Source organism: Panicum virgatum, chromosome 5N (genome assembly GCF_016808335.1).
Source record: "Panicum virgatum strain AP13 chromosome 5N, P.virgatum_v5, whole genome shotgun sequence".
In the NCBI taxonomy this organism is placed as follows: domain Eukaryota; kingdom Viridiplantae; phylum Streptophyta; class Magnoliopsida; order Poales; family Poaceae; genus Panicum; species Panicum virgatum.
The window spans coordinates 1,438,421-1,457,573 of NC_053149.1; the positions used below are offsets into that span (position 1 = coordinate 1,438,421).

General features: G+C 43.5%; 2 protein-coding genes across 2 annotated transcripts; one reads left to right on the forward strand and one right to left on the reverse strand.

Moving 5' to 3' along the window:
* The first annotated feature begins 803 nt into the window (after window positions 1-803).
* LOC120676371 (mitochondrial arginine transporter BAC2-like) lies at window positions 804-4,262 on the forward strand. The gene is made up of 2 exons (XM_039957632.1): window positions 804-1,434; window positions 3,036-4,262. The coding sequence occupies exons 1-2, from the start codon at window positions 1,162-1,164 to the stop codon at window positions 3,723-3,725; spliced, it is 963 nt and encodes a 320-aa protein (XP_039813566.1). The 5' UTR covers window positions 804-1,161; the 3' UTR covers window positions 3,726-4,262.
* A 10,672-nt stretch (window positions 4,263-14,934) lies between these two features.
* On the reverse strand, window positions 14,935-18,775 carry LOC120672050 (indole-3-pyruvate monooxygenase YUCCA4-like). Its single transcript, XM_039952341.1, has 4 exons — window positions 17,567-18,775; window positions 15,890-16,138; window positions 15,653-15,775; window positions 14,935-15,544 (listed from the first exon to the last, which is right to left on the reverse strand). Exons 1-4 carry the CDS (start codon window positions 18,326-18,328, stop codon window positions 15,353-15,355), a joined length of 1,326 nt encoding a protein of 441 aa, XP_039808275.1. The 5' UTR covers window positions 18,329-18,775; the 3' UTR covers window positions 14,935-15,352.
* Between the last annotated feature and the right edge of the window lie 378 nt (window positions 18,776-19,153).

The following is a 19,153-nucleotide window of genomic DNA, read 5'->3' on the forward strand; positions in this document are numbered from 1 at the left end:
GATGTATCCATTCAGTTGGCTCAGGATCTTTGCAGGCAACTTTAATTTTCTTGTGTTATTTTGATTGATGAGAGGTTAACTTAATTCAAGGAAATGCGATTTATTAGAAGCCTTGGAGCTTAATTTGCTTTCAAACTAAACCAGGCAGATGGGAGTAACGAAGAAGAAAGCGGCTCGTCGGTCTGAATTAATGCAACCGGAGTAGTGTTCCATACGCGTTCGTGATGAGCAGAGGATCAGTCCACATGGTTCCAGAAACGTCGTCAGCTACCTTGTTAGCTATAGCTCGTCGATTCCATTCCATGACGGAGTTGGACGCAATGCATGCAAATGCAAAGTCGTCGTCGGCCAACGTCAACGTGGACACTTGTCCGTGTTTAAAGGTGCCGTTGCTCCGTCCAACTTGGCACGCACGCGATCTCGCGACGGCGTTGGATTGGACAATGCAACTTTGCTTTTGTGGTCTGCCCTGCCGCCGGAAGCACCGCAAATTCACACAAAACACATGAAGATGTTCCAGCCCTACAGTAATTTCCTCTCATACCACTCCAGCTCCAGCCACCAGCCACCAGCCAGGTAATAGTGTTTTTCTCTCACACCACTCCAGTTCCCCGTCTCCAGCTCTAGCCTGCCGAACACGGTGATGGTCGCATGCATCGCGCTGCTTAAGTTGAAGTTGGGTATGGCGCGGCCGGCCGGCCATACTGTTTGATGAACATGAAGATGACGACGATGGATGGCCTGTCCTGTACCTCCCGTGTCCTCTTCGTCCTTAATTTGGTGGCGAGCAGGGCACAAGCTATGCGCCTCGTGACCGGACCGGCGGCACCACCAGCAGCCACTGCACCGTGACGTGACGGCAGCATCTGCTTCCATCTCTCATGGCGGCTGACGCGGTCACTCACCCATATACGCAAGGCAAAAGCACCCCCCGTTCTCGCGCTTGGCCGCGTCCTTGGCGCCAACTCCGCCGCCCGCTCACAAATACCACCTGCCACGACATTCGCGGCGCCCTCCGTCTCAGGCACGCAGGCGTCGCCTCCCACACCTCCTCCTCCTCCCTCCTCCGCCGCCGCCAGGAGGCACCGCAGACAAACAACCGTCGTCCGGCCCTTGGATGGTCCCTGCAGCCGCCGCTGGAGCTGCAGGCGCGCACGTACGATGGAGTTCTGGCCGGATTTCCTGGCGACCAGCGGCGGGCGCGAGTTCGTGGCCGGCGGGGTCGGCGGCATGGCCGGCGTGCTGGCGGGCCACCCGCTCGACACGCTCCGCATCCGCCTGCAGCAGCCGCCGCCGCCCGTCAGCCCCGGGATCGTCGACGCGCCCAGCCGCCCGCCCTCCGCCGCGCGCCTGCTCCGCGGCATCCTCCGCGCCGAGGGCCCCGCCGCGCTCTACCGCGGCATGGCCGCGCCCCTCGCCTCCGTCGCCTTCCAGGTCAGTGCTGCTGCTGCTGCTGCTGCAACCCATCGCCGTGGATTCTTTCGATTCCTCTTCCTTTTTCGCATCCGCTGCGCTGGCTGGCTACTTTGATCGAGATCCATCGCTTTCGGAAAGAAACAAATTAAAAAACGTGACACCCAAATCCACGGCGCGACGCACTCACGACTCACGAGCTAGCAATCGGGCCACGGCACCACCACTTACCGTCTCACTTACTGAAAGAAAGAAAAAAGAAAAAAAAAGATGTAGCCAAAACTTTCACCTTGCTTGTCGCGGTTCCACACTTTTGTGCTGCTACGTTTTCATCTGTCTTTGCCTTTTCTTTCCCTGAGATGGCGCTAGAAAACAACGACCGCTGCACATCATCATCAGTTGGGAAGAGAGAGACGTGCCCAAATCAAATGTTTCGTGAGTGGATCACCAAACTAAAACTAGCTGCATTTCTCCAAGTTCGGGGTCGTCCGGGTTGAGACGCAATCGCACCCAGCAGCATTTCGGGGTGGATCGATCGATCCTCTCCTTTGGGTGTAACCTCTGACGAAATGCTGCCACCTGCACCGGCGGCAAAAGCCAAACGGTGATGGTCCTCCTCTCAGTTTCACATGCTTTGCTTCAGTGCACTGTTGCTCTCACATGGTGGGGGTGTGGCCTCTCACCCACAAAAGCCAGGAACGTACGGGGACGCACATGCGCTGTGTTTGCACGTACCTTTGCGTGGTAATACATCGGTCTCAAAATATAAGTATTTATTGACTTGTACAGATCATGTTTGACTATTCGTCTTATTTAAAAAATTTGTGAAAATATTATTTATTTTGTTATGATATATTCTATCATCATATATATTTGAAGTATATCTTAATTGTTTTTATTTTTTCTCAAATTTTTTTAATAAGACAAATGGTCAAATATGATCAGCAAAATTCAACAAATATTTATATTTTGGGACGGAGGTAGTACCGCCTCAGTCTCTCTCGCCCAACATCAGCCAAGTCTTTTTATATCTTAAATGGGATTGCCTACTTAGTTGTTTACTTGGCAAACTCGCAAATCTGCAATCTTGGTTGACCTGATGATCCTTTTCCTTTTCCTTTTTGCTTGCAAGGATATATTGTGGGTATACAAATGCATTTAAAATGGAGCTTTGACATGTCAAATTCTAGATGTTCCTTGAATCAATAATCTTTGATTTTTTTTAAAAAAAATAAATCAGCAGACCGTCGTACCCATCGGCAGAAAATCAACAATATTTTTTAAAAAGAATTAGCCAGATAGTTAAACGAACAATCTTTTCATAATAAATTAAATCGGCAGAACTTCTGCCCATTTATATTAACAAAGAAGAACAGCAACATTTGCGTCTATAACTATTTTCTGACTTCATGAAAGCACCATTCCTATCCATACAAGTTCATATGGTCTCACTTTACGGTTAAACAAGTACTATTAGGAATTTAGGATATATCGTCTGTAGTGAATTTGTGACAATTAACTTCACATGGCCTTGCCGCATTCTCTGCAACATGCAGCTGCGAATTGCATTTGCTCTGCTCGTCTGACAACTGAAACGCTCTCTGTTTGCTGTCTCATTGCAGAATGCGATGGTGTTCCAAGTCTACGCGATCCTGTCGCGGTCGCTCGGCCAGGAGAGCTCCACCTCCGAGCCTCCTTCCTACGCGAGCGTGGCCGTCGCCGGCGTCGGCACGGGGGCGCTGCAGACGCTCATCCTGTCCCCCGTCGAGCTCGTCAAGATCAGGCTGCAGCTGGAGGCGGCGGGGCACAAGCACCGGCGCCCGGGCGACCACCACGGCCCCGTGGACATGGCCCGCGACATCTTCCGGAGGGAGGGGCTCCGTGGCATCTACCGCGGGCTCACGGTGACCGCGCTCCGCGACGCGCCGGCGCACGGCGTCTACTTCTGGACGTACGAGTACGCCCGGGAGCGGCTGCACCCGGGGTGCCGGCGCGGCGGCGGCGAGAGCCTGGCGACGATGCTCGTGTCCGGCGGCCTCGCCGGCGTCGCCAGCTGGGTCTGCTGCTACCCGCTGGACGTGGTGAAGTCGCGGCTGCAGGCGCAGGCGTTCCCGGCCGCCAGGTACCGCGGCGTCGTGGACTGCTTCCGGAGGAGCGTCCGTGAGGAGGGGCTCCCCGTGCTGTGGCGCGGCCTGGGCACCGCCGTGGCGCGGGCATTCGTCGTCAACGGCGCCATCTTCGCGGCGTACGAGCTGGCTCTGCGCTTCTTGGCCAGCGACAACGGGCAGACGATGGTCATGGAGGACAACTGAACCGTGCTGGATTGGACATAGTTCATTGGTGCTACCATTGATGCAACTGCGTCCATCAGTAAGATCATATCGGAGCTGCTTGCAGCGGCGTGCCTGCTGCGTTGTACATAGGCTAGTATCTATCCACTGGGATTTGGGAGGGGTTTGGGTGGTCTCATCATCTCATGCCATTTCAGTGGGCTGAGATGCAGAGTATCACAGCGGCAAGATTCATACAGATTGAAGGGCTCTTGAAGTATTGATGATGGCGATCAATTCCCTAATATCTGGGGAAATATAATGTCATTCTTGGTGTTTAGCTATTACATATACATGAACATCAATGAGACAATGACCAGCTGTTCACATGTAGCATAGTATATCGATAGAAAGGATGCATCATGCATGTAAAACCAGAGCTGTTCTCTTTTCAAAAAAAAAAAAACAGAACTGTTCTTGTACGTTTCTTTCAGTCGGGGAAAGAAATTAAAGAGGTTGCTTTCAGGAGCTACACCACTGAACAGTGGGAGAAGGCAAAACGGAATGCATTTTTGTGCAGCAGTTGTGGATATGAAGTTACCATTTGTGAAAGTTTGCACCTGTATCTATCTACTCAAGCCAAGCAGGTGCAGATTCCGATTCCAATACGGAATCCTCTGCTTATCAGAGGTCCCAGAGCACTGGAAGAACCGGAGAACACCAGGTGTCAAGTGTGCAAAAGATACACTTGTGTTGATCCGTTGCTGTTGTCATGGAACCTTTTACATGAGCTCATGTCACGTTGTATTACCATTAGATATTGACATATAATAATAATAATAATAATAATAATAATAATAATAATAATAATAATAATAATAATAATAATAATAATAATAATAATAATAATAATAATAATAAAGTACGGATAGGTAGAGTTTTCCTAGCCGCCTAGGCCATCGTTTCCCAACTAGAATTCGCAACAGTTGAGCACATCATTGGTCGCTCCAAATTAATACTCCTATCATCCAAGGATCTACAACAAAACCAGTATATGATGATCAATGAGTAAAAGAACATTTTGTAGCACAAACAGTCAAATGTACAAAAAGGAGAATCAGATCAAACTTGACTTGTTTATGAAATTGTGTTGACTCTATCCTTTTTTTCCTGAAAATTTGTCAGAAAGCTCAAAAAAAATAGAGGATGGTGAGAACAATGAAGATTGAAGAAGGGCCCAAAACAAATTCACGGACAAGCCTCCATTTGCAGGCCTTTTGGAAGGAAGTTGGTGTGGAGCAGCACATCTTGCTCTCTCTTATCCCGGGGGAAAATGTGGTGGGCTTTCTTCGGGTTGGGCCAGCTACCGTGTCGTCGTTGGAGGTATGCCGGGTCACCACGGGCGACGACGGCGATGTGATGGACCTCCCGATGCAGCTCCATCGCCCGCCGCTGCAATGATGAGGAGCCGAGAAGAGCCTTGACGGGACGCGCGGGGAGCCGGCGGCCGCCGACCGACGCCGAGGCGGGCGCCAAAGCTGACGGGACCCGCCGCCCACCTGCGCGCCCCGAAACGGCCGGACACGCGCGCCCCCGCCCCGGCAAAAGGCACGAGAGCCTTTTCCACCATCATCCGATCCTCTCAGTCTCAGGTTGCGATCACGCGTCCGCGTCAGGCGCCCCGGCCGGCCGGGCATGTAGGTCTCGACACGGCCGGACGCGGTGGCGCCCATCATTCTGTAGGGCCCGGCCGGCCGCACAGCAGGCTGCGTGCACCACCACTAGCAGGCAGGCCGGTTGCGCGCGCACGCCGGCCGACATGGCAGGGCAGGAGCGGCGGCGAGGCCAATCGGTGTCGCCGGCCCGCTGGCTCTGCTGCCCACTCCCTAGCTGCGAGATGGTTGCTTCGTCCGAAATCCGGGCTGGATCGATCCCGATGGCGATGGGTGGTGAAACAAACACCGTACCCCCACAGGCGCACCCAACCAAAGGGAGCTCTGAAAATTCCTGCAGCTAGCTAGCCGCAGGCAAGCGATGTGCGACTTGCATGGCCTCGCTCACGCAGCGCCGGCCACAAGCGACATATCGATCTGTTAGATGTTGTAGGATCTTTAGTTCAAAATGGAACCACATAAGGACATAAAATACATACTTTGATTTTTAAAGCTACTCATCTTCTTCTCGTTCTTGTTCTCTTCTCTTGCCTCTGTGTATGTGTGTGTGTTTGAGCCGGTCACAAAACCCCGGTGATAGCCACGACGGGCTAATCGGGGTTTTACCCCTTCTCTTTTATAGTCGCGGTTTACCGGGGGACCGACATCTCTGGGTCGGTTCCTGCCTTATCTTCTTTAATTCTTAATTAATTATTTTTACTGTAGATCATTTAATGAGTTTACTATTTAAGCTTTACAGATCACTCGGTTCTAACATTCCCTCCTTGATCATAAGGCTTAAACTTATAAGTCCACTTTTCAACAAAATGACGCACCAAGACAAAAGGATTACAATGGTGAATCATAAATACCATTGAACTCAGTTGCTATAGTACGTCACCTCATATCAAATGAACTTCTAACTTAGGAGCTCCAAAACTTATTTCTTATGCTTATAGAAAACTTACGGACTCACTTTTCAAAAGATGGTACACCAGATCAATCAATCACTGCAGTCAATTAAGTACCACAGGACTAAGTGACCATGGTTCCCATTCAAAATCAAAGTGACTTCTCTTAGGTTTATGGGGAGATGGGGTTATAATAGTTCCTGAGTGCAGTTGGTTTTCCTTTATATGTATTAAACATATATTTATTCTCATATTTATTCTTATGTGCATGTACTTTAAAAGGAGAAGGAAAATCAACATATTTCCAGAATCATAACTTGTCCCTTAGTAATAGGCTGCCTTTTATTTCTTATGCCGGCAATATATTAGGCAAGCCTCTAAACATGAAGCTCAATTTTTAGGACTTATGTCACATCACTTAATGCTTACATATTGAGCACCACAATCTTAGAGCTTATTTGATGCTCAATACTTTATATCATACTTATTTTGTCAAGCATCACTTAATCTTAAACTTTGTTTGTTTAGGCCTTGAAAAATATATTATATTTGATTCTGGATTCAATCTTTCACAATGTCTTAGGTCTGGGAATACCTCTCGACATGTTACTCGATCCAAAATTGCACTCTTTTATTTAATAATTTTCGGAATAAATTGCTTAAAGCAATTTCTTATCTTTAAAATGATATGGATCAGGGACACAAATCCATATTTGACGGTGTATAATTCAAAGCATGCCACAATTTGACTTGCATCTTTAATGATGTCTTTAGGGAAAGTATTGGTTGAAACCTTCCACATATGACTTCTCCCACAAGAGTGTTGATAATACTTTATGTGGAATTTTTCTTAGTATCAACATTTCTTGTAGTATGATTGTCCAAAATATTGGACTCTTTACTTGTGGGCATGTAACATAACACCTTTGCATTTATGCCAATAAGACAAAGTGTTCTTAATTGATTTTTCCAGGTGTCCAGTCCTGGACTTATTTCCCCGATATTCCGGTCTTTTTAAGAATACTTAGGGCTTTTTATAACTTAATTAAAAACATAATACTTACGTCTGCCACAACATAAGCAAACTTATTGCTCTTAATGGGAATCAACCCATTTCTAGACTTTTATCTTGGTGAACATTATTGTTCAAAACATAAGAGATATCACCAAGATAATCTTAGTATCCAGATAAAAGAAAATTTGGATCTTATGTACACAATATCCCTATTGTTTAGAACTTGATTAAATAACTTGTTTCTTATTGTGCTTATGTATTACTTAGGGACTCAATAGTTTTCAAATGATGAGCAACAAATGTTATCAATTCTTTATATCTTATATAACATAATCAATCCCTTTCATTTTAAGTGGGATTGATCAAAGATCTTCATGTGGGCACAAAAGCACCACAAGGAGCTAAAGCAAGTATTCATAAGTGAGCTTAGCTAATTTTCTTTTAATATTATTCTTTTTTGCTTTAGAGCTCCCTTTTAATTTTCAACTTAGCAACATTAGTGGTGAGATATGATACTGAAATATTATTCAGTTCTAAAGATAGCATATAGTTTATAATAAAAATAACATTGTCAATTAAAAGACACATAAGAAACTAACATATGATAAACTTATCTAACATTTTTCTCAATATTTAATTCTTACCTGACTTAAAGAGGTGGAGAAAATATTGAAATGCCTTTCTATTTACCTGATGAAGGTTTCACTCTCCCCCTCAAAATGTGGTCTATACAATAGTATTATATTTCGAAGAACCTTTATTTATTTGTTTGTTTGTTTATCCTTATTCTAACATATAAGAACAATATGAATGTATACATTGGAAATAAACATAACTTTATACTAACGAAATCTAATGACATTATCTTCCCTTTTATAAATATAATTCTTTAGAACTTATGATTTTTATTACTTAGAGACTCATCTTATTACCTTAGTCTCATTTTCTTTTATCTTAATTATGCCTAGAGGCATATCACATTATCTTATCCTTATTAATACACAATAAGGAAAAATAACTCACCATTAATGCCAAATGTGCTTTTAACATAACTTATCTTGAGGATTGCTCCCCCTGATTCTTACGTTTATTCTGATATTTGTCCATAAGTGACTTATCTTAATATTTTCCCATTAGGTATTGATGATCAATAAAATCATTAATTTCTCATTAATATCCTTAGTATTGAACTTTTCTAATGGGAACTACACCTCTTATGACATTTGTATGTGCCATCTTAGTTATGATCTTAAGAACCAATTAGGTGCAGGTAAAAGCACTTCGCTTCTGATAGTGGTATTTAAAACAATCTTATTAGAAACTTATGACTTAATTAGTTCTTATCATCAATAGGGATAATTAATAAGTTTGATTTTGCATCCATGAATAGATGTTCTTTCTCTGAGGCATAGTTATTCTCATTTAATTGCTTAGTGCCACTCATTAGTTTTGATCTTTGGAGGCATGTGATGCTTTATAGAATATTTTAGCAAGCATCATCACAAACTTCTTCTATTGAACAAGTCCAAGTCAGCTTTGGTCAGAAATGGAAAAGAACAACAAAATTTTGTGAACTAGTACTTATTCATCAGCTTTGGGCAGAAGAATAAGTACAAGCCACACTTAATATCATATGCATAAAACTTCTTTTGTTGAATCATAACCCAAATCAGCTTTGGCCAGAAGTGGATTAAGGCCAACAAAAGTATTGTGGATAGGTATTTATCAATCAGCTTTGGCCAGAATGATAAACACAAGCCACACTTAGTTTTAGATATAAACTCCTTTCATTACTCCGATTCAAAATCAGCTTTGGCCAGAAGATGAACCGGGATAACAAAATTTTATAGTCACACATTCACCAATCAGCTTTGGCCAGAATGATGAACGTATGCCACACTTAACCAGAGTGTTATTTCTTTTGCAGCGGAAACTTTATTGAAAATGACCCATATGCATTGACATAATTTCTTATTATTCATATCAGTCAGCATTAGCTTAATCTGATAAAACTCAGTTTATGATTATGCCCAATATTACTCAAGAGCTGGCAACTTAATTACTCAACCAATCTTAGTGACATATGATCATATACAACTTTGGTCAGTATATAGTCATAAGTCACAAAATTAAACATAATCTTCAGGCTGAAAATGACATGTGGCTACAAACAACTTTGTTCAGTATGTAGTCACAAGTCATATAATTGGTTACGTTATGCCAATATTCTTTTGAGAAAATATTCACTTATCAGAGAAAACTTAGTGTTTCCCCGATATCCTTATCAATGTTATTTGTGGCTCAACTAAGAAAATATTCAAAATCCAGCTATTAAGATTTATGTCTAAAATTGGACTCACTAAGTACGCATAGCTTAAGAATAATATACTTTATTAATGAATTAGATCATGATAATCCATGATTGTAAACAACTTTGGTCAGAATACAACCACGAATCACCATTGAAATTCTGATATTGAAAAAATACCCCGTTGGATTAATTCCAATCTGGAACAATTATAAGCCAAAACCACTTAATCATTAGAATTTGTGCACCCAATCTTTATAATAAATGATTCCTTAATGGTCTTATTTATGGGATACACATTTTTCAAACGTAAGTAGAAGTATTAATGACATCAAATAAATATGGCCCATTATTTAATTTCTTAGAGGACTGGCTATTAAAAGATGTCATTATTCAATTTTCCCAAAAAAAAGGGTCTTAAGCTTCATGCTTAACTTATGGGTATATCAATTTTTGTGAGTAAAACATACTCACATAATTGATAATACTTATGGGTCATAAGATGCTTCATAATTAAGCCTCAATTCAAGTGGCACATAAGTATGTGGCAGATAACTTAATTTTATAATGAAAGCAACTCATCATCATAATTGGACCATAAACATTACAAATAATGCTTCAAATAGACTTAAAACTGAATCTAAAACTTCACTGAAAATAATCCCAATTTTAAATGGAGACCATTTCTTAATTTTTAGTGATAATATAAATTGTAGTAAGGCAAAACATAATAAAATACTTTAGAAATAAAGTGAAGTATTAAGACATAATGAGAATGCTTAACCATAAATATAATAAAAAAATACTAAATCATAAATGGAGAAAGTTTCCATAAGGTTTGGCCTAAAAAACAATATTATTTAATAAAAATGCCAATTATCCATGACCACATAAATTTACCATAATTTGCTTAATTTTGGCCTTGCTTAAAAAAGAGAATTACTTATAACACATAAAATAGTAACTTCAAGTAATAGCCATAATATAAATATCATAAAAATTAAATGAACATGAGAAAATTTCATTATATAACAAAACTAATTTTTATTATTATTCTTATCATTATTTGCTAATGCACAATAAAATATCTTCAAAATTAAACATGAAATAATATACATACTCATAATACTTAAAATCAAAATCATATTTATGGCCTAAAACAATATTATCTTAGCCCAAAGGCTCTTTTAAGCCAATTACTATGCAGCCCAAAGCTTTTATGCCCAACACTATGCAGCCCAATACCCATTTCTTAATTTTTCAGAGAAAAAAATATCAAATAAATTCGGCCCAAACATCATTTTTCCGGCCCAGACCGATTTTTGCCCGGTCCAATTAACCACCGCCATCCCCTTGCCGGGCCTTAGGCCCAAAAACCTGGGCCTGGGCCGGGAAACCGCCGCCCCCGCCGGCCTGCCGGTCGACGCCGCGCCCTCGCCGCATAAAAGGGCAGATGCGGGCGCGCAGCTTCGTCGAGCATTGCTCGACGGTGCCCTAAGGCACCCGCCGGCCGCGCGCATGGTTCACGGGCAGCTGCGGCGGCGACGGTCTCAGATCTGGCTGGTGGCCGGCCATCTCGGCCTCATGGCGCGCGCGAGGGGTCGGCGCCGCCGGTGCGGCGGCCGCGAGGCCGCTCGGGACCAAGTCCCAGCGCGCGCTCGCCGTTTAGCGGCGGCCATGGCGGCGGCCATGGCGACGGTGATGGCCTTGATGGCCCTTTAGGTAAGCCCCCGGACCCTCTTCTTTAGATCTTAGGGTTAGGGTTTCTTAGACTGGATTTCTTAGGGTATGGTTTCAGCAGTGGGGATTTGGGGCTCTGGGCTTTATTATTTGGGCAAAAACATCATGACAGAGGCTTAAACATGCGCAATTAGAGTGCACAGAGCACTAATTGGGCTCCAGTTGATGCTAACCCAGGCTCTAGATGCCATTGTTAGATGTTCTAGGATCTTTAGCTCAAAATGGAACCACATATGGACATGAAATGCATACCTTGGTCTTTAGAGCCACTCATCTTTTTCTCGTTCTTGTTCTCTTCTCTTGCCTCTGTGTATGTGTGTGTTTGAGCCGGTCACAAAACCCGGTGATGGCCACGACGGGCTGATCAGATGCCTCATCGGGGTTTTACCCCTTCTCTTTTTATAGTCGCGGTTCACCGGAGGGGACCGACATCCCTGGGTCGGTTCCCACCCCGATCAGGACGGGAATGTTCCCGTTCCCTTATCTTCTTTAATTCTTAATTAATTATTTTACTGTAGATCATTTAATGAGTTCACTGTTTAAACTTTACAGATCACTCGGTTCTAACACGATCAGCTTGTAATGCATGGCCACTCTACCGGCCAGCTGGAGCTACTGGCAGCTGCCATGAATCAGAACCGATCGGCTAGGCCTGCTAATGGGTTGGGTTGAAATGAGTTTTATGGGGTGGGTTTTGAAATGGAGTGTGTTTGGATGATTTGAAATGGGTTGTATTAGTTAATGGGGTGGGTCGGGGCGGGTTCTATATAAATGCGGATTGAGGCGGGTTGGGGTGGGTTGAAATGGATATTTTTTACAAAATAGTATAACTATATATAAATGTGGGTCCCACGTGAGAACGGGACTCTGAAATTAAAACCACGTGTTTATATCAGAAAATTTTATCGAAATTGACTGAATTTTGTTGGAGATGACTCAGTACGACTGGCAGCTATTTTGTGCAAAACAGTGTGACTAGAACTACTTGTGGGCCCCACATGAAGAGCCGGACCCTGGAATTAAAACCTCGCGTTCACACTATAAAATTTTATCGAAATTGACTGAAATTTGTTGGAGATGACTCAGTACGACTGGCAGCTACTCTGTGCAAAGCAGCGTGGCTAGAACTACACATGGGCTCCACATCAAGAGCCGGACCCTAGAATTAAAACCTCGCGTTCACACTATAAAATTTTATCGAAATTGATTGAAATTTGTTGGAGATGACTCAGTACGACTGGCAGCTACTCTGTGCAAAGCAGCGTGGCTAGAACTACACGTGGGCTCCACATCAAGAGCCGGACCCTAGAATTAAAATCTCGCGTTCACACTATAAAATTTTATCAAAATTAACTGAAATTTGTTGGAGATGACTCAGTACGACTGGCAGCTACTCTGTGCAAAGTAGCGTGGCTAGAACTACACGTGGGCTCCACATCAAGAGCCGGACCCTGGAATTAAAACCTCGCGTTCACACTATAAAATTTTATTGAAATTGACTGAAATTTTTAAAGATGAGTCAATATGACTGACAGATACTCTGTGCAAAGTAGTGTGGTTAGACATATATGTGGTCCCCACATTAAGTGTAGAATCACTAAATTCCTCTGCATAGTAGAACCCATGGGTTTTTATGGGTTACCCGCTTATAATGGGGCGGGTTGGTTAGAGTTGAGAAATTAACTAATTGGGTTGGTTGAGATTGGGTATCTAAATATGTTAATTTTGGGTGAAGTTGGATATGGGACGGGTTCCAACCCATTAGCAGGGCTACGATCAGCGATAGCATCACGCAAGGATCGATCGGCGGCCCGCCGGAGGAATCAGCGTTCCGCTTCGCCTTCGCTCTCGGCCACTACTGTTCATGCGTGTCAGCGTTCGGCCGGCCGCCGGCCGGGGACCGCCGCCGCGCACTATATAGCTCGATCGCTCGCCACTTGCGTGCGTTGGCCCAGCTCGATGGATGCTCCTCCGGCCCGGCTCCGGCTGGCTGGGGTCGCCTTTTCTCACTCATGCCACTCTTCTCGATGCTCCTCTCTGATTCTCTCTCACAAGTACGGCAAGATCGATTCCATGGCTAGCTGATGGCTGTACTACTACTGATCTCTTCTACATACTCCTGCCTGCGTTGCGAGAACGACGACCCGTGTGGTCATGCACCTTTTACTGCTACTAGCACAACCTGCGTGCGACGGCGATGGATGCACGGTGCAGAATCCAGTGCGGCTCGCTATCTATCGCCTCGGAATCGAGTGAGTCTTCGTGACGATTCATATATTACCTCGTCTCCAGAACATTCTACATGATTTTTTTTTGGCATGTGTAAGGGCCCACGAAATGCATATTACCTCGTCTCCAGAACATTCTACATGATCTTTTTTTGGCATGTGTAAGGGCCCACGCAATGCATATAGCTACTTTACTGCTACTGTGCTGATCGATCGACCTAATCTAGATAATATATAAGGCTCGCTGCAACCACAAATCATAACTTCTGAAATCATAACTTGCACTATCGCTAGTTCACTATCACTATGTCAAGTGTACTTCCAAAACAATTGGTGATACAAAAAAGTTAACTAAACATAATAGAGAATGTGCTACCATTATTAGTAATATTGGATTGATGATGTATGAATAAAAATCATGTGAACATTACAACATGGGTGTCAAATAAATACAAACATGTGTGGCACATAAGAACACCAACATGTATTGGTACCTATAGACAAAAAAGACTTGCGAAGTGGAAAGCAACATAGGGGCAATGCAAAAGTAGAGATGAAATGGAATCATTACTCCAGAAAAGCTATGGAGTAAGGTTGCATACGCGGACAATATGTAAGCCAATAAAGAATATGCTCTCGTATAGAATAGGTACTCATGGAGTATATTTGTATGTGCACACGGTAAAGTATGCAACACAACAGTGATCATGTAATCAAAACCTAAGAAACATATGTGTATTTTCTCCTCTCTGTGATGCTTACAAAATGTTATTATTGTTATATGTACAAGCCGTGATGCTAATTTATAATGCAAATTTATCTAAAATAATGATGATATAATTATAAATATTAATAAAGAAAATAGCAAGAGCAACCTGAGATATGAATAATAAATATCAACAATAAGTATAATCGTAGAAGGATGGACATGTGTATTGCTTCACCTAATTCTAGATAAAGTAATCATGTACATTTTATTTTTTTAATTCACCCAAGATACATTGCCTAGTGAGTGTGGTTGTCCATCCAATCAAAGTTGATTTTCAAAGTTTCATACAACTTTAATAGATCTAAAGTGACATAGATATTATGCAAAACATTGATATTTTGTAAAGGTTTAGGGGATGCTAATATATAATCGAAGTATGATTTACAAATTGCAACTCACCCTTAGAGTTGCAAACTTACTTTCAAATATTACTTTACTTTAGTGTACCATTTTCTTTTACCGATTCTATGTAATCATAAGATACAACTGTTATTTAGTATTTATATCTATTATCGAAAGAGAGGGTATAATGTACTTTTTTCCGCAAATGATTAATAAATAATCGCAAAATGAAATAGATTGTACCTAATTAAATATTCAAATATACAATCACATATGTTGAGGATTGAGGGGTAGACAGACTAAACAATAATGATAAATGCTATCTATTACAAACACTTACAAAATCAACTTACATCAGTTGACAAATGAAAGAATCTTCTCAAAAAAAGAATAGGAAAAAACAAATCAACCCTCTCAAGTCTCTCAGATTGAAGTCCTATTTTGTTGGCTCTCTAATGTTAAGCAAAACTAAAAGGTGAGAAATTGTTAAATATGGTTTATTTACAATATGGAAATAATGAGGAAAAATACTACATGTACTAGCCTAATTAAACTATTTGAGTGTGCTGATAGATAAGCTCTCGGTATTTTTTTTCTCCTAGCGTATCTACCAGTTAGATTTGATACGTAAATAGACTAGTACACGTATTCACAAAAATTTTGAATCGAGATGGGGTTGGCCTCACCCATAAGCCAATTTGATATCATTTGGTCTTGTGCTTTTCATACCCTATGTTATTCCAATCCTGCTTAATGTCATCTGCAATCTTCGTGGCATCTATGGACACGCCAAGGAGTCCACGTCTTGAGAATCCAGCAGCGTAGAGGCCATTCTTTCCTTTCCATTCATTTGGTTTACGTGGAAATCCATCTTTGTCAGAGAAAAATTCATTCTCCTACGTATAATATCAAATATTACTAGATCAATAATCATCTTTGGTTTACATCAAAATAAAAATAATATATATTATAATAAAATATTTTTATATATTAATAAGATATACCTTCAACCAATAAGGAACATTGCTTTTGTAACCAGTGGCAAGAATCACAACGTCAAAATCTGCGGTCTTGCCGTCGGTAAACTCCACACCGTGCTCATGGAAACTTTTTATTCCTGGGAGCACCTGACAAATGTGCAACAAACACAATAATACGAGGCTAAGCAATTAAGGTATTTATTATATAAGTACTACTTCATCATCTAGTATATTAGAAGTAAAGGTTTATTTATTAATTACTTTGATGTCTCTAGACTTGATCTTGGCAATAGTCCCCACGTCAAGCACTGGTGTCTTCCCGCAGACTTTCTTTAGCTCCATTGGGCCAATGCTAGGACGAGGAATGCCAAGGCGTGCAGTATCGCCTAGTACAAACCGTGTGAGCAGGAGTAGGAGCCGATCCACTGTCTGGACTGACATGAACATCAGAAGCCACAAGGACAACCTAAAAGTGGAGAGCCCCATAATCTCCCTTGGAAGAACGTGCACCTGGAAATAAAGATCACAAATTAAAAGATGTATATTATTGGTTTCATATACTTCATAATAAGTGGTACCTAGTGCAACAATTACAGTTACAATCAGTTGGAGAAATGTTCATCTATCTGGGATACTATAAACTAACACCGAAACGGGGAGCAAATCAAAGTGGCTCCTATTTTTGTTTTGTTCCATGACATGAATGCAAGTTAAAAAGCAATTTAGCAAAAGGGAGGGAAAAAATAAAGGTAGTCTCGGGGCCCAAACACTTGGAGCTAACCTACCTTTTGTAGGTATTGTGTTAGTTGTAAGATGGCGCTTGCTAGGTTGTAGTACAACTTTGCAAAGTGCGTGGGAGCAGCAACAACATGCACTTTGGTGCAGCTTCCATATGCTTATCGACATCAAGGAAGTTTTAGTAATGGTATGTAAATCACATTCCATTAAGCAAAATATAGCTAGATAGAATAGTATAAAGCATATATGAGGCCAATCCCAAAGAGTTTTGTTGCTGACCGTTCAGCATATTCCAAACGGCACAAGTTAGTGCTATTGTTCGTTAACCAATATATATGCTGGCTTATAATCAGGTCGTACTCCTATTCATTTGGCCCAAGTTAAATCAAACTTTGCTAGTGGTTCTGAAAATGCAAACAACTGTCTTGGAGTTGGGGCAAATCTAGGGTGTATTTTTGTTCTGTTACTATTTCTTGGAAAGGATCAAGCGCATGCTCATGAATCCCAAGAAAGTTCCTTGGAGAATCACGGCCTCTTTCTTGGCATGCTGCATGCCAGGGGCTCCAGGCTCTAGCATCTAGCTTGTGCGTGCGTGCTTTTTTACTCGAAAAAGAAAAGCAATGCAAGCTAAGGTTAACACATGCGGTGAGATCAGAAGCTAGATAGCCAGAAAACTATTGTGCTTCGGGAATCCAAGTGTATGAACACGTGAGATCAGGTGTGATGCCAACTAAGGCCGCGCATTATTATAGTTAATAATATAGTTGCATCCAAGCTTTATTAATCATGCCGCGGCATTGCTAGCTGTGACATGAACAAAAAGAAAGGGGCCGGGGAAAAAGTTGCACCAATGGAAAAGATGCAAATATCACCTTTGTTTAATCTGTTGGTTTGTGCGTGCATCTTTTCGTTAATGTTAGTATGTACTATTAGCAAAAGAAATCCGATCCTCAAATTATGGAATTAGTTAAACAATCAACCAACAGAGCAATTGAAGAAAGAAAAGGCGCCAAATCGCAAACAGGAAAACAAATCAAATGGAAGATCGATCAGAAAAGATGATGATGATCCATGCTTTATTATGAATGGAAATGGATAGACAGATCATCTTCAATTCTACGAGAAATCAATTAAATATAGCATGTATATATTTATAATAACTGTGGTATCATTTTCTTTTCGTTGTTATTACGTACGCACCGTGTCCCGCACAACCATGGAGGTGTGCACATTGTGGTTGGAGAGGTCGAGGGACACCTCCATGCCGGAGTTGCCGCAGCCGACGACGAGCACCTTGCTGCCCTGGTAGGGCTCGCCGCTGCGGTAGTCGCACGAGTGCATGATCTGGCCCTTGAAGCCGTCGATGCCGTCGATCTCCGGCAGGACGGGCTCGGCGTTCTCGCCCGTGGCGACGACGAGCCATTTAGAGCGGTACTCCCGGGTGGCGGTGGCGAGGACGGCCTCCTGCTGACCATGGCCGCCGTCGTCGATGGCGGCCGTGACGACCTCCTTGGTGCGCACGCACCAGAGCCCACCGTCGAACTCGGCGCTGACGACCTCCTGGCGGAAGAAGGGGCGGATGCCGAAGTTGCGGAGGTACTCCTCGAGGTAGTCGAGGAACTGCTCCCTGGTGGGGTACTCGGGGTAGCTGGCCGGGAAGGGCAGGAGCGGCAGCTCGCAGTAGCGCTTGGGCAGGTGCAGGCGGAGGCGGCGGTACGTGCGGTGGCGCCAGAGCGAGGCGATGCAGCCGTGGCGCTCGAGCAGCGCGTACGGCACGCCGTGCATGGTGAGGCAGGCCGCCACCGCCAGCCCCGCCGGGCCCGCGCCGACGATCAGGGGGCCCGCGAACACCTCCCCGTGCTCGCCGACGGGGAAGCCGGTGGCTGTGGCCCGCGCGGCGCTGCGCGGGCTGTACAGCGGGTCGTGCGCCCTCTTTCCCTCGATCTCGGCGAAGCGGTCCATGGCGAGCGATGGGTATGTAGCAGGCCGCCGGCGGCGGCGGCGGCGGTGGCTCCGATGATGATAGATCAAACGACGACTAGAACAACAATAACCTCAATCCCTCCTTCCTCATACAGACGAGAAAGATATATAGAAGGATAGAGCTAGCTGATGGATCGATCTGCTGCAGGTACTAGCGCTAACAGGGGTAGAGGAGACGCGCGCTTATATATACAAGAAGCAAGGGCAGGGCAAGGCAAGCAAGGAAGGAAGAGGATGCGGCAGCCTCGCTCGTTATCCGCAAGGGCAGGGCACTAGTTAGTGGTTAGCCGGGAAGGAGGGAGTAGGAGCGGTGGTTAATATTCTAACCGATTTTGGAATCTGATTATTCCATGGCGGCCGGATAGATGATGCCGCCGAGGAAGGAGGAGGGCGAGGACACATGCACGCCCGCCAACAATGCCAAGATCCGCTCCCCCCAGCCCTGCCTGCCGCAACGAGCGGCCATGGGCAGCGCTAAGATTTTAGGGTGCCTCTTCTAGTTTCTGTATAAAAAACCAAATGGAGTCTATTTGTAAATTTTTTTAGAGATGAGTGTAATTTTTCGTGACGAATCTAATGACGATAATTAATCGATAATTTACTACAGTGATGTTACAGTAACCATTCTCTAATCGCGCGGTCAAAAGCCTCATTAGATTCTTCAGGGTCACTAGCGCGTGGGTTCTGAAGTTGATTTTGTAAACTGACTTTGTTTGACATCGTAATTAGCAGTCAAACTGTCACTATTCACTAGCACGCTGCAAACCAAACGGGACCATGGTGAATCAAAATCAACACGAGCTC